At 42.9% G+C, this 15246-nt stretch overlaps 1 protein-coding gene across 3 annotated transcripts in view; it reads left to right on the top strand.

The window, feature by feature from the left end:
* LOC110525311 (EGF-like repeat and discoidin I-like domain-containing protein 3) overlaps positions 1-15041 on the top strand; it is a 203109-nt gene extending 188068 nt beyond the window's left edge. For all 3 annotated transcript variants that reach the window (XM_036979442.2, XM_036979443.2, XM_021605324.3), the window contains one exon: positions 12653-15041. In XM_036979442.2, coding sequence (XP_036835337.1) covers positions 12653-12802 — 150 coding nt within the window. In that variant the 3' untranslated portion in view covers positions 12803-15041. The remainder of the gene's footprint in view (positions 1-12652) is intronic.
* Positions 15042-15246: the final 205 nt, after the last annotated feature.

Below are 15246 nucleotides of genomic sequence, written 5' to 3'. Positions count from 1 at the left end.
GTGTGTCTATGGATTCATGCATGACTGTTTGAGAGAGAATCTGAGTGTGTGTTTGTATGTGCACATTCATGCACGTGTGTGTGCAATACGGAGAGTGTGCGAACGTTTGTGTGTGTGTGTCTCTGTCTGGGTGGAGGTCTCGTTGGGCAGAGTGGCTGAGCCTTGTAAATATTCTCTTCAAGTCTCAGTGTGGCAGAGACCGAGAGGAGAGGCCTCGGTCAGCATACAGATACCCTTGGACACAGACACTACCAGGGACATAGCCACAGACACTACCAGGGACATGGCCGCAGACACTACCAGGGACATGGCCACAGACACTACCAGGGACATGGCCGCAGACACTACCAGGGACATGGCCACAGACACTACCGGGGAAATGGCCGCAGACACTACCAGGGACATGGCCACAGACACTACCAGGGACATGGCCACAGACACTACCAGGGACATGGCCACAGACACTACCAGGGACATGGCCACAGACACTACCAGGGACATGGACACAGACACTACCAGGGACATGGCCACAGACACTACTGGCTGTCACTAACTTAGATGTTGCATGTATTTATAAACCATACATTCCGTCGCTATCTATCTGTCTATCTATCAAATTCTTATTCACACAGGAACACACACCTCCATTTATACACTGACACATGGAAACACTGACACACTCACACATTGTTTTAACACAAGCAGACTTGTCAACATGCAAATCCTCACACTTGCACTCAAAAAAATGTACACATTCAGTGATAGCACCATCTTCGCAGCAGCCCACCGATCTCACTGCAGATTCCTATTTGCCAATATTTGCAGAGTACGTTGATGGGGGAAATCAAGCACAGAAATAATTGATTCATGTGTAATGGTGTTCCACTTAGGTGCCAAAGGGTTAATTAGTCAGTGGACCTGCCAATTCCCCTCAGGTCAGAGGGTAACAGCATGTTAGATGGCGTAAATACAATCATAGTTTAAGATGAACCACTAATAGCTCTCGTTTCCTCCCCCTTTGGCAGTGCTCTGTACACCACCACATCTGAAACATGCGGTGAAGGGTCAAGATTAGCTGTGATTCGGTCTATATTGCCTCGCCGCTTGAAGAAGTGGTTGGCTTGCGGATGTGAATTTGATTGAGCGGAACCAATGAAGGCAAGGCTGAGCTGAGATTGCCTTGCGTCACCCAAGCTAGCCACAAGCTACATAAGAGCTGGAGTTTGCTAGGCCTAGGAGACCTGCACTCTTCGCCTCTGCAGCAGTTTTGAATAATGAAGTATGGTCAGTGGTCAACCCCCTGAGTCCCCCCAGGCTCGTCCAGTAATGTATGCCCTTGACTGGCTCAGGCAGTAAAATCAATGCTGGGGAAAAGGCCTGCTCCTGGGTCAAACCAAAGGTGTGCCGCAGAACGGAAGGAGATGGACTATTCGGTACACAACCATTGGCCATTAGATTAGAGCGAAAGCAGTAAGCAGTCATTGCAGAGGGAGAGAAAAAAAATCTCACTCTGTAGCATAGACGTCCACCATAGACTGTCAGTGAGTGCATGTGAGGACACATGAATGGATGTCTTTGTTTGAGGAGGTTTGGAACATGGTGTGCCTTCTCCGAGAGGCTGCAGAAGTCTAGAGATTCAGGACGTGCTCAGTATGAACCAAGTCAAATAACTAGACCCAAACATCTGGCCTTTTCTTCCAACTCCCCTCATCTTGGCAGGGAGATGCATTGCTTTACTTTAAATGTTTGCCTTTTTAACAAGATGTTTTTGAGAAAATATACAAATAATTGACTTTGTTTATTGTACTATACCAAGAGACTTGTGCGTTATAAAGATTGGACCCAGTCAGTGAACTTCTATATTTTCAATTTCTATTTACTGTATTTCAATTACTTCCAAATATATTTTAATTGGTCTAGTATTTTGATGTTTTATTATTTTAAAATGCAAGTAGCTGAATATTGGAATGTATTTGGAAATACACCTGGAAAGTGTTGCCGTGTATTTGAAATAATTCATTTTGAAAAAAATATATATGAAAAACATGTTTTAAATAGTAGGCTATTTGTAGGAAATTATTAGGAAATACTTAGAATAGAAGTAGTTGATTCGGGTCATATTATTAGAAAGTATGAAAATACACTGTACATAAGTATCTCAATTACAAATAACTAAATACTCATGTATTTGAACCCAGGTCTACTATTTTCCAAGTAAAACCACAAGAGCAAGTCAGTAGGCTTCATCCTCTTTTTCACTTTCTCTTCTCCTCTTTCTCACTGTTTGTTACTGTTTGTTATTTTTTAGTGGTCCTGCACATCTCTTGTTCCACCCTGTTTGTTTCATAGAGAGAGCCTGACAGTGTGAAAGTCTCTGGACGGCTCCGGAGAGATCCTTGTCATATTTCAATCAACTGCTGTTTTTCTATTCTTGCTGGCCTCCCTGTTGTAATACCTCAACTGTATCTTGTGTCTGCTATATTACCGTTGTGGCAGCACTCCTGCAATTGATACCACCGGTTCTCTTCTCCCGAGCCCAATAGACTTCAATTAAACTGTACAATAATAGCAAGGGTAAAGATTTTAGGTCCATACAGAACGGTTTAACAACGTGTAAGATTTGATACAGGCCCTTCTCCAAAATGTTTTTTATTCTCCAACATTCCTCCATGATAGAATGAGCTTCAATATTTGGTGTATTGCTCTATTAAATCTACTGTAAATTGCCTCTCTGCACCGAAACTTGATGGGATATGACCACTCTTCTTTGTTTTTAGGAGGTGGAACATGTCACAAATTGCACTGCTGTGGAGAGAATGGAGTCATAGAGTCATGTTAATAGTGAGCTGAAAACGGTTAAGAAAGTCCCCAATAATGGATTTCTAGAAATATCCATAGCAGAAGCAACATTGCAATCTATTGCACTCTTATTGCCGTCAATAGTGAGCAGAAAACGGCTAAGAAAGTCCCCAATAATGGATTTCTAGATATATCCATAGCAATAGTAACCTTCCAATCTATTGCACTCTTATTGTCGGGATTTTTTTTACTCAGCCTTTATTTCTGTACCTGTTGCACCTCAAATCGCATGCTCATCACTTCAACTAACAAGTTAACAATCCAAGAGCAAAATCCATTCTGTGGAATGAAGACTTCCACTGCACCCTGTCAGCACTACACTCCAATGTTGAGTTAATGTCTTACCATGTTGAGTTAATGTCTTTCAGGACACTGTGCCGAGTCAGACTGCCTGTGAGATTTAGTCAGAGAGTTAGATAGAAAAGACACATTAAAGTGCAGGTGGAAGAAGTGCAGATAAGGTGAAGTGACGTTGAATATTTCTCTCTTTTTTATTCCCCTGTGTTTTTAAGCAGTTTAATCAGGTATTCTCCTACTCAGGTATTCTGATCGGTGGGCCTGGTCAGGCACAGGAGAGAGGGGAGGGAATGGATGACCGGGAGAGGGCCGAGCTCTGGTACTTGTTAACACTAGAACCTCTGGGCCTCGATGGAACTAAACTAATGAGGAGTCATTCTGACTGCAACATTCCAGCAGAGCAATTGATATATTTCATATAAAGTGGGGAGAACAAGTATTTGATACACTGCCGATTTTGCAGGTTTTCCTACGTAATTTTTATCATAGGTACACTTCAACTGTTACTAAAACAAAAATCCAGAAAATCACATTGTATGATTTTTAAGTAATTCATTTGCATTTTATTGCATGACATAAGTATTTGATCACCTACCAACCAGTAAGAATTCCGGCTCTCACAGACCTCTTAGTTTTTCTTTAAGACGCCCTCCTGTTCTCCACTCATTACCTGTATTAACTGCACCTGTTTGAACTCGTTACCTGTATAAAAGACACCTGTCCACACACTCAATCAAACAGACTCCAACCTCTCCACAATGGCCAAGACCAGGGAGCTGTTTAAGGACATCAGGGATACAATTGTAGACCTGCACAGGGCTGGGATGGGCTACAGGATAATAGGCAAGCAGCTTGGTGAGAAGGCAACAACTCTTGGCGCAATTATTAGAAAATGGAAGAAGTTCAAGATGACGGTCAGTCACCCTCGGTCTGGGCATCAATGATCATGAGGAAGGTGAGGGATCAGCCCAGAACTACACGGCAGGACCTGGTCAATGACCTGAAGAGATCTGGGACCACAGTCTCAAAGAAAACCATTAGTAACACACTACGCTGTCATGGATTAAAATCCTGCAGTGCACGCAAGATCCCCCTGCTCAAGCCAGTGCATGTCCAGGCCCTTCTGAAGTTTGCCAATGACCATCTGGATGATCCAGAGGAGGAATGGGAGAAGGTCATGTGGTCTGATTAGACAAAAACAGAGCTTTTTGGTCTAAACTCCACTTGCCATTTTTGGAGGAAGAAGAAGGATGAGTACAACCCCAAGAACACCATCCCAACCGTGAAGCATGGAGGTGGAAACATCATTCTTTGGGGATGCTTTTCTGCAAAGGGGACAGGACGACTGCACCCTATTGAAGGGAGGATGGACGGGGCCATGTATCGCGAGATCTTGGCCAACAACCTCCTTCCCTCAGTAAGAGCATTGAAGATGGGTTGTGGCTGGGTCTTCCAGCATGACAACGACCCGAAACACACAGCCAGGGCAACTAAGGAGTGGCTCCGTAAGAAGCATCTCAAGATCCTGGAGTAGCCAGTCTCCAGACCTGAACCCAATAGAAAATCTTTGGAGGAAGCTGAAAGTCCGTATTGCCCAGCGACAGCCCCGAAACCTGAAGGATCTGGAGAAGGTCTGTATGGAGGAGTGGGCCAAAATCCCTGCTGCAGTGTGTGGAAACCTGGTCAAGAACTACAGGAAACGTATGATCTCTGTAATTGCAAACAAAGGTTTCTGTGCCAAATATTAAGTTCTGCTTTTCTGATGTATCAAATAGTTATGTCATGCAATAAAATGCAAATTAATTACTTAAAAATCATACAATGTGATGTTTTTGTTTTAGATTCCTTCTCTCACAGTTGAAGTGTACCTATGATAAAAATGACAGACCTCTACATGCTTTGTAAGTAGGAAAACCTGTAAAATCGGCAGTGTATCCAATACTTGTTCTCCCCACTGTATGCCATGTCAAAAATAATAATTTGTTTGTGTTTATGAAGGCCTTGAGTAACAGAGTATGATTTTTATTTTATTTCAAATAGAAGCATTTTCATTAGTTTATGTTACTCTAGGCTATATGTAAAAACAAAACAAAATTCAGGTGAAACAGAAAGCATATGTTTTGGAACATGGTAACAGCTTATTTTTATAACAACAACATAGATAAATAAAATACCCCAACTACCAAAACGAATGGTCAAAAGACGCGCGGTCAAATGATGAACACATCAGTAGCCTAAACATCAAAATAAACCCCAAGTGGCCTTGATAAATAGTGAAACAAAAAAAAATGTATTATAATGAATGTACAATAAGTGTCAATATAACAGCAGTAAAAAATTGTCAATTATTATCAACTCGTGCTTGTGGGCGTCTTCACGTAATGACATCAGTTAGATTTACTTTAGCTGTTGTCCCTTGTCCTAACAGGTGACAACATTTTTGTCATTTTTACTTGCTTGACACACTTTGACTTACCTTTGTTTGGTTGTAGTGCGTAATAGTATCCGGTTTTGTTCTTTGTGTCCCCGTACACGGTGTCTTGTCATTCTTCAGCACATTTGTGGAGTGCACCATTGTGGAGTACAATGGCTGTGCAGGTGCCTTATTTTGCACAGAAGGAGAGAGCTCCCATCTCACTTTGTTCATGGTTCCGGCCAGACTTTTCAAGCAACTTGTTCGCCAATAACCAAATTGTCCGTGTTGACATTTCTCCCTTTGCCTACATAAAGTTCCACAAGTCTCATCACTACATTCTCCGACACTCGCTCACCTGCTAGGCGATGTGGAATTGTCCCAGATATTGAAAGGCATTCAGAATGTACAATTCCGTACGCTCTCACTGTGTAGGCTACTGTAAATAGGCCAGAGTTGACTGATAAGACTGCTTTGATTCGGTGGACTGATATAGAGTACATACCATTTTAAAATTAGGCCTATAATTACAATAGAATGGCCCGCCCTGTTCTTCATTCACAATTGGTGATTACATAATTATGCATCGTTCGCTTCCCCTCACTTATCAATTCACCCATTCTCCCCATCATACTTTACTTAATTTATTTAATCTGTTGTTATATGTGTGAAATTAGTTTCGGTATATAGTTTAGGTTCAGTTTTGAGGCAGAGACGGGCAGGCCATACTGTTGGGAGAAGGAGACGGGCAGGCCATACTGTTGGGAGAAGGAGACGGGCAGGCCATACTGTTGGGAGAAGGAGCTAAGCAGGCCAAACTGTTGGGAGAAGGAGACGGGCAGGCCATACTGTTGGGAGAAGGAGACGGGCAGGCCATACTGTTGGGAGAAGGAGACGGACAGGCCATACTGTTGGGAGGAGACGGGCAGGCCATACTGTTGGGAGCAGGAGCTAAGCAGGCCAAACTGTTGGGAGAAGGAGACGGGCAGGACACACTGTTGGGAGAAGGAGAGGAGCAGGCCACACTGTTGGGAGAAGGAGAGGAGCAGGCCACACTGTTGGAAGAAGGAGAGGAGCAGGCCACACTGTTGTGAGAAGGAGATGGGCAGTCCATACTGTTGGGAGAAGGAGACGGGCAGGCCATACTGTTGGGAGAAGGAGAGGAGCAGGCCACACTGTTGGGAGAAGGAGAGGAGCAGGCCACACTGTTGGGAGAAGGAGATGGGCAGGCCATACTGTTGGGAGAAGGAGAGGAGCAGGCAACACTGTTGGGAGAAGAAGAGGAGTAGGCCACACTGTTGGGAGAAGGAGAGGAGCAGGCCACACTGTTGGGAGAAGGAGACGGGCAGGCCATACTGTTTGGAGAAGAAGCGGAGCAGGACACACTGTTGGGAGAAGACAGGCAGTCCATACTGTTGAGAGAAGGAGACGGGCAGGCCATACTGTTGGGAAAAGGAGAGGAGCAGGCCACACTGTTGGGAGAAGGAGACGGGCAGGCCATACTGTTGGGAAAAGGAGAGGAGCAGGCCACACTGTTGGGAGAAGGAGACGGGCAGGCCATACTGTTGGGAGAAGGAGACGGGCAGGCCATACTGTTGGGAGGAGACGGGCAGGCCATACTGTTGGGAGGAGACGGGCAGGCCACACTGTTGGGAGAAGGAGACTGGCAGGCCATACTGTTGGGAGAAGAAGAGGAGTAGGCCACACTGTTGGGAGAAGGAGAGGAGCAGGCCACACTGTTGGGAGAAGGAGACGGGCAGGCCATACTGTTTGGAGAAGAAGCGGAGCAGGACACACTGTTGGGAGAAGACGGGCAGTACATACTGTTGAGAGAAGGAGACGGGCAGGCCATACTGTTGGGAAAAGGAGAGGAGCAGGCCACACTGTTGGGAGAAGGAGACGGGCAGGCCATACTGTTGGGAGAAGGAGACGGGCAGGCCATACTGTTGGGAGGAGACGGGCAGGCCATACTGTTGTGAGGAGACGGGCAGGCCACACTGTTGGGAGAAGGAGAGGATCAGGCCATACTGTTGGGAAAAGGAGAGGAGCAGGCCATACTGTTGGGAAAAGGAGAGGAGCAGGCCACACTATTGGGAGAAGGAGAGGAGCAGTCCATACTGTTGGGAGAAGGAGATGGGCAGTCCTTACTGTTGGGAGAAGGAGACGGGCAGGCCATACTGTTGGGAGAAGGAGACGGACAGTCCATTCTGTTGGGAGAACGAGACGGGCGGTCCATACTGTTGGGAGAAGGAGACGGGCGGTCCATACTGTTGGGAGAAGGAGACGGGCGGTCCATACTGTTGGGAGAAGGAGACGGGTAGTCCATACTGTTAGGAGAAGGAGACGGGCAGGCCACACTGTTGGGAGAAGGAGATGGGCAGACCATACTGTTGGGAGAAGGAGATGGGCAGACCATACTGTTGGAGAAGGAGATGGGCAGACCATACTGTTGGGAGAAGGAGATGGGCAGGCCACACTGCTGGGAGAAGGAGAGAAGCAGGCCACACTGTTGGGAGAAGGAGAGGTGCAGGCCACACTGTTGGGAGAAGGAGACGGGCAGTCCATACTGTTGGGAGAAGGAGAGGAGCAGGCCACACTGCTGGGAGAAGGAGAGGAGCAGGCCACACTGTTGGGAGAAGGAGAGGAGCAGGCCACTGCTGGGAGAAGGAGAGGAGCAGGCCACACTGTTGGGAGAAGGAGGGGCCACGGGGTAAACATTTCAAAAACAGGACATGACCTCCTTAAACTGGTTGTAACTCCAGTTCTTATTGTGATATTAAGTTTCTGACAATGTCAGTGTATTATATAGACTTATTTAGGAAAAGTCAAGGACGGAGGAGGGCATGACTTCAAAAATGTCAGAGTAATCACATATTTTTCAAATGTCATGTGCAGTTACAATTACTGCTTTAGCGGATCTAGGGTTAAGGGCGTTGGTGTTTTTCTGCAGACCTGTGGTAGGGAATGACTTAGGCCTGAGATCCATGTGACAATATAGGGGGAAAGATTGGAGTGCAGGTGACTGTTGGCACCTCAATTGGCTGGAACGGAGTGAATGGAATGGTATCAAACACATCACACAGATGGTTACCATGTGTTTGATACCATTCCATTCTGGAGGGGATGGCAGTTGTTTTTATGGGCTCCTGACCAATTGAGGCAATTGTTGTATTTTATTGCACTGATCTTAACTTTACATAATGTTACATAATGTTTCCGTCAACGTTTCCTACCTATACTTTATCCCTACCTATATGTACATACAGTATCTACCTCAGTTACATTGTACCCCTGCACATTGACTCGGAACTGGTACCCTGTGTATATAGCCTAGTTATCGTTACTCTCTGTGTATTTATTCCTTGTATTATTGTTTTTCTATGTATTCCTATTATTCTTATTTTTTTATATATATTTTCCACTATTTATCTCTGCATTGTTTGGAAGGGCCCGTAGGTAAGCATTTCCCTGTTAGTCTACACCTGTTGTTTACGAAGCATGTGACAGATATATTTGATTTGATTTGATTCACTCTATTCCAGCCATTATTTTGAGCCTTCCTCCCCTCAAAAGCCTCATGTGGAATGGAGGTGGGAGAAAGTGCGGTAGGAAAGAACTAGGGACGAGAAACTGTAGGGAGGGAAACCATGAAAAAGAATGAAGGATGAAGAGTCGGTCCTTAACTGTATAGCATGCTGTATGAGTAGACGTGTGAATACCATAGACATTCTTAATCGAATCCAGAGTAGGAGAGACATGATCAAGAGAAAAAGACCAAACGACACAGGAGGAGGAGAGAGAAACAGATGAGGAGAGACAGGAGGAGAGAGAGTCATTCCTTACATGTCCATGTTTTGCATGCCTAGTTGTGTGTGTGTGTGTGTGTGTGTGTTTTTAAACCTACCATACTGCTTCCCCCATCAATCAGAGGCTGGATTGCCTGTCACCCTCTCTTCATGCAGATAAGGGCCCTTGAGGCCCCCTGTGTTGCACTACCACCAGAGATCCAGGGGGTAAACTGCAGTATGCTGCAACCACTCTACCTAAACCCATTCCAACTGCTCCTCAAGGGACTGTAGGGTGGTTGTGTATTTGTTGTCTCCCTTTTTAGGTTAAATACCTCCATCAGAATATTGTGTTCACTTTAGACCTTCACTGTATCTGCATCCAGCAGACTGGTTTAATGGTCCAGATCAGAGTCTTGTGTGGTCATGAGTCTATAACATGTGTGTCGGTTGCTTCCACCAAGACCTCCGCTGTTCCAGCAAAATAAACTGTGGTTGCAGTGGTGGGTTTGCTATGCTGGCGATGCCGGAACTTTGATGTTTGAATAGCTGCATGTATTTGGAACCACACTTCCATGAGATCATATCTGATTAGAATAAATAACTATTTGATTGACTTGTTTTCATAATTTGGTTTTTACTAAGGCTAATTCAGATTTCCTCCAATCCTCCATTTAAACCTATTTAATTGAAGAATCAAGGGAAGATTCATTTGATGGGGGATTGTGTACAAAGAGTTTCTAAAATGTGTGGCAAATTAGTTCACATAGAATAAACATGAAAATATTTGTCATTTGTATTATCTTCAAGCTCCAAGAGATAGTGTCTTCAAAAACAGTTTATTGGTGTAAACATCAACAGTATCCATTTTGGGCTCACTATTTGCATCCGTTTTTAGGACTCTGGTCTGGACCATTAAACCAGTCTGCTGGATAATGTCTTCACCTTGAGTGTGAGGGGTATCGGAGATGACACTTATTTTGTAAGAATTCACACCTTTGGCATTCAAGCCTCTAAGTAAGTGTGGAGTGTTTTTTGGAGAGGAACCTGACATGTTTGTGGAATAGGGAGGTGTGGGCATCTTTTGTGAATGTATTTGCAGATTGCAATAAAAGACAACATCATTCATTGTACATAAATACAGACTCTAGTGAGTGCGTCAGACATGTTGATCATATCTGACGCACACGCCAACAGTCATAAATCAAATCATGTGTGGAAGTCCATGGGAGATTTGCACGAAAGGGTCACATCCACATATCTCGTGTCGAATTACATAATGTCTACTTATTTTTTTTTACATAAAAGCAACATGAACGATAACAAGGCCCATATTGATGTATACAAAACGGCACGGAACCAGTTCTAACTATCCATTATTACAGTACTAAATCAGAGTTAGGACTTTTTCCTGACTATGTGATCTGACAGGGAAAAACGCTTGGCCCTAATGAAATAACATTTTATTGGTTGCATACATATATCTTTCAGATGTTATCGCAGATGCAGCAAAATGCTTGTATTTCTAGCTCCAACAGTGCAGTAATACCTAACAATACAAAACAATACACACAAATTCAAAAAGGAAATGAGAAAGGAATTAAGGAATTAAGAAATATCAGAAAGAGCAATGTCAGATTCTGAAAATAAAAATGTATGTATATTATGGTATGTATAGACATTATGGACAGTAAATGAATAAAGGTGTGTACAGCAGTAGGATGAGCCTTGACTAGAATACTGTATATACTGTATATATGAAGTGGGTAAAACAGCATATACACATTATTAAAGTTACCAGTGTTCAATGACTATGTACATAGGGCGGCAGTCTCTCAGGTAGCTGGCTAGTAAAAGTGACGAAGTTCAGGGCAGGGTACTGGGCGGAGGCTTTATGTGCCCTACTCACTGTGCCCAGTCAGAACTGCAGTAATTCTAGAGCTTTCAGCATACTCTCCCAGGGCTTGTATAGGGCTGATGATAAGGACTTGGTATGAGTGCTATCGCTGATCATACCCAGGGCCCCAGAAAAGCCATTGAGAAGACATCCTCCCTAGTGGGGGAATTACCTTAGTGCGTGTTAGCGATCTGTGGAATATTTTGGGAATTGAGCAGTCTGAAGTGACTATGAAGTGTCTTGCAGTAGGAGGATAATGCAGGCCTTCTCACTGCTCTCTTCAGTAAGGAGCAGGATTCTTTGAGTGTAAATGCGGTGTGGCTTGCTCAAGTGTCATTATTTCACAGGAATCCTGTGCACCATGCAGCAGAACACGTCAAAGGAGATCAGAAATGGAATGTGTTTAGCTTTTGAGACCTTCCTACCATACATACCAGCTAGAGTTCCCTTACATCACGACTGAATGTCCTTGGTCCTGGGGGACCCACAGGAATGAACTTTGTATTTGATCATCAACACCTAATCATCAAGCCCTTGATTAGTTGAATGAATCAGATGTGTTGGTGCTGGGCAAGAAAAGGTTTTGCCCCCCAGTGGGGCACCAGGAACAGGACTGAGAAAGCCTGAGAAAACCATAGAAAGGTGTCTGAATGAAGGTTTTCTAGGGATCATAGTTGGCTACTGTCAAGTCAACCACTCAGAATGTCTTCAACACCTGCAGGGGTCCGTCCCACTGGTTTTCCATTTCACATAATGGCGAGTCCCATTACATCCCAATGAAATAGTCATAATCACGCTTGTTTAATTGAAATGATCACGGCCTTCAATGAAGCGGTCCCAGTAGGTACCTATCACCCATATTCCATTTAATTCTACTGTCGATTATCCACACTTAGACACAAGGCTTGTATTTATCAACAACACAGTGTGCATCCCAATACATTTGTTATGCTTGTTTATATTTGAATATTTTATTCTCGCTCGCTTAACTACATATCAGCAGAGAGATTGATAATTTGCTTCTGGGCTGTTGTTTAGCAAACTGCCTATCTATTGGGTTTTGTTGGATGCTACTGCACCAAGAATGGTCTGCCGTGAGGGAAATGACAATAGGATGCTACAGTAACACCACTTGCCATGTGTTTTCTATGGCCACAAAGCACAGGTCTTGACCATCTTTCTGGTTATTGACGTTATGGAAATGTAGCCATCAGAATTATGTAGCCTACACAGCATGTCCATCTCTCTTTATCTTCTTCTAACCTTTGCACTTGCTATCCTTTCTTATTTCCCTTTGTTTGCGTGATGAGTTGCACATATGCTAATAAGCTTTCTGTGTCTGTGTGGGTGTTCAAGATCACAATTCATTTAATGTCATTTCCACTGTCCTTCCTTTCGCAGGTGTTCCAAGGAAACTTTGACAATGACACGCACAGAAAGAACGTGATAGCTCCGCCCATCTACGCCCGATTTGTCCGGATCCTTCCATGGTCGTGGTACAGCAGGATCACTTTGCGTGCAGAGTTACTGGGATGCACAGAGGAAGAGTGACCACCCCTCCCCCTCCCCCCCTTTAATAATGGATCATCTAGCCCAGATCCAGTGTTTCAATATAAACTGTGCAACCTGTAAAAAGAAATCAATTTCAAATGGATTTTTCAAGAATACGTGTTTGGTTGTGTTGGGTTGCTGTTTGTTTTTTGTACAATGATTTAAACCTGTCCTTGTCCTATTTTTGTTTGTGGTTAATGTCTTTTATTTCTCTCCAGATTTCCATCGTGTTTGGAATGAACTTGTGTAACATATTTGACTGGCAGGGGTGGGGGAGTGGGGAGGGGAATCACACTCTGATTTAAACGTATTGCCATGGAAGCTACTGTACAGTGTCACTTTTTAACAAAGACGACATGAAACCTATCTACCATGCTTCATTGGACATTATTAACCCCACTTCAACTCATAGCGGAACTATCCAAGAAATCCTTCAACGATGACAACTAAAATACTACAGTGACAGATATATTTTACACCTCTTCAAGCCAGGCTTTTACCATTGCTGACACTGACATTGTAACGCAAGTCAAAAACAACAACAATGCCATTGTATTTTATGTAAAACACTTAATAATTGCATGGTGCATAAATTATTATATTAAATGTATATTATGACAAATCATTTATAACTCCTTCCCTAAGAGCAATCGCTTTGTTTTAGGGATCTATTTTTACGTGCTTTTTAAATGGTTCTGATACACACCTCAAAAGCTTAAAGAGTGACTGATCTGCTCGACGAATAACAAGCAGTATAGACACTGAGCTTGATGGGCTAGCTGATTGAAGAGTCCAAATGATCTCAGCTTTTTATTGCTTCTTTAATTTATTTCAATGTAATTAGCATTTTAAGATATTTACTTGGAATTACGTCACAATTGTAGAATTGTAAACTTTGTTTACTTTTCTTTTTGTCTGCTTTTTTATCCTGCCCAATTCTGCCTTTACAATATACTTTTAAATCAATTTGAAAAGCTCAGGATAGAAGACATCCATCCATACCCACAATTGTATCATTTCTAAGAGTAAGCCCTCCTTTTAATATAATATTTTACTTTTGTTTTTACATTTACAGACATTACCATGGCAATTAAATTAATAAAATGACAAACTTACTTCACAGAAATATTTTCTTTATTTATTATATTTTCTTTTTTTTTATATCAAAATACATAGTGACAGCATAACACAAACAGCTTTCTATTCATGCATTTTCCAAAAAAAAACAAAGTAAGAACTTTGAATATATAAATATCTGTCTTTGTCTTTGATATGTACAATGCACATTATCAGTTGTTGTTTCAGTATGTCACTGTATTTCAGTGTTGCATTTTAAAGTATCATTACGTGCAACATAAAAAAATATATATTTGATTGACACCAGAAATACCAGAATAGTCAAGGACTTCTGCCCATTTTTTGCAATATGATTGGGGAAAAAAGCCACTTGACTTTTACCCTAGTTTGTGCAATTTCCAATCGGAATGTCCCTGGAGTGACCTTTATGATATTGGGACATTACGTCCCAAAAAGAAAGTTTCCCGATGTTATTCGTTTATAATCCTGAAACCCATATACGCTGATAGAGCGATTTTGTTTGAACAACATTGGATGTGAAGTTGCTATTGGTGTAAAACAGTGTAACATTTCTTAGATCCATGGACACAGCATAAGCGTCATGCCATACAACTAACTCACTTTTTATAATGGATGTATTTGGCTAGGCATAATGTTTTTTGTTTAGTATTTTGATATCTTGGCTTTTGATCGAGCTATTTACTAGTATTTCTTGTCCAGCTGTTCCTGTCTCCATAAGGTTGTTTGCTTGATTTATCATCCTAGATGGCTGCCTGTGTGCACTTTTCACAACAGGATTTTTACTGACCAATGGATATGGCAGCATGACATATTAGGAGGGATACAGTATCAAATATGTCCATGTCCACAGGCACATTTTGTTATAACATTATGTTACAGGTCCTTTACTTTGCACTCATCATTGCTGCATTGTAAAACCTTGGCTAACTGGTGAAGGGGAACCAGGATGTCCATATTGTGTTTCTGTGTCTACTCATTCTGAGTATCAAGCGCTATCTAGCAAAGTGTACCAATTATATGCTGATTAGTCCAAGCTTGCGAAGGAGAGTCAGAAACTAATACTGTGTACAGCTGAAAAAAAATGTTGCTTCAAACAAGAGCTCTTTCAGTTTGACCAATAAAAATATGTCTGTGAATCGAATGGCTTTCCTTTTTTTGCTCGCAAAGGTGTCACGTTACCCGTCTTTAATAGGAGAGTCTTTTCTCGTTCTCTGATCATGCTCTGCTTTCTCCCAGCGTCCGATTACACGTGGCTATGATTTAGCGTGTCGCCTTCATTGATTTACCGTAGGCTGCCATGCTTAGTTCCTTCATTGCACTTTCAACTTCATTCTCTTTGCTGTGGC

Source organism: Oncorhynchus mykiss, chromosome 6, assembly GCF_057628025.1.
Source record: "Oncorhynchus mykiss isolate SJ-2025 chromosome 6, ASM5762802v1, whole genome shotgun sequence".
Lineage (NCBI taxonomy): Eukaryota > Metazoa > Chordata > Actinopteri > Salmoniformes > Salmonidae > Oncorhynchus > Oncorhynchus mykiss.
Note: the sequence above shows the minus strand (reverse complement) of the source record. Positions and strands in the feature narration are given on the sequence as shown.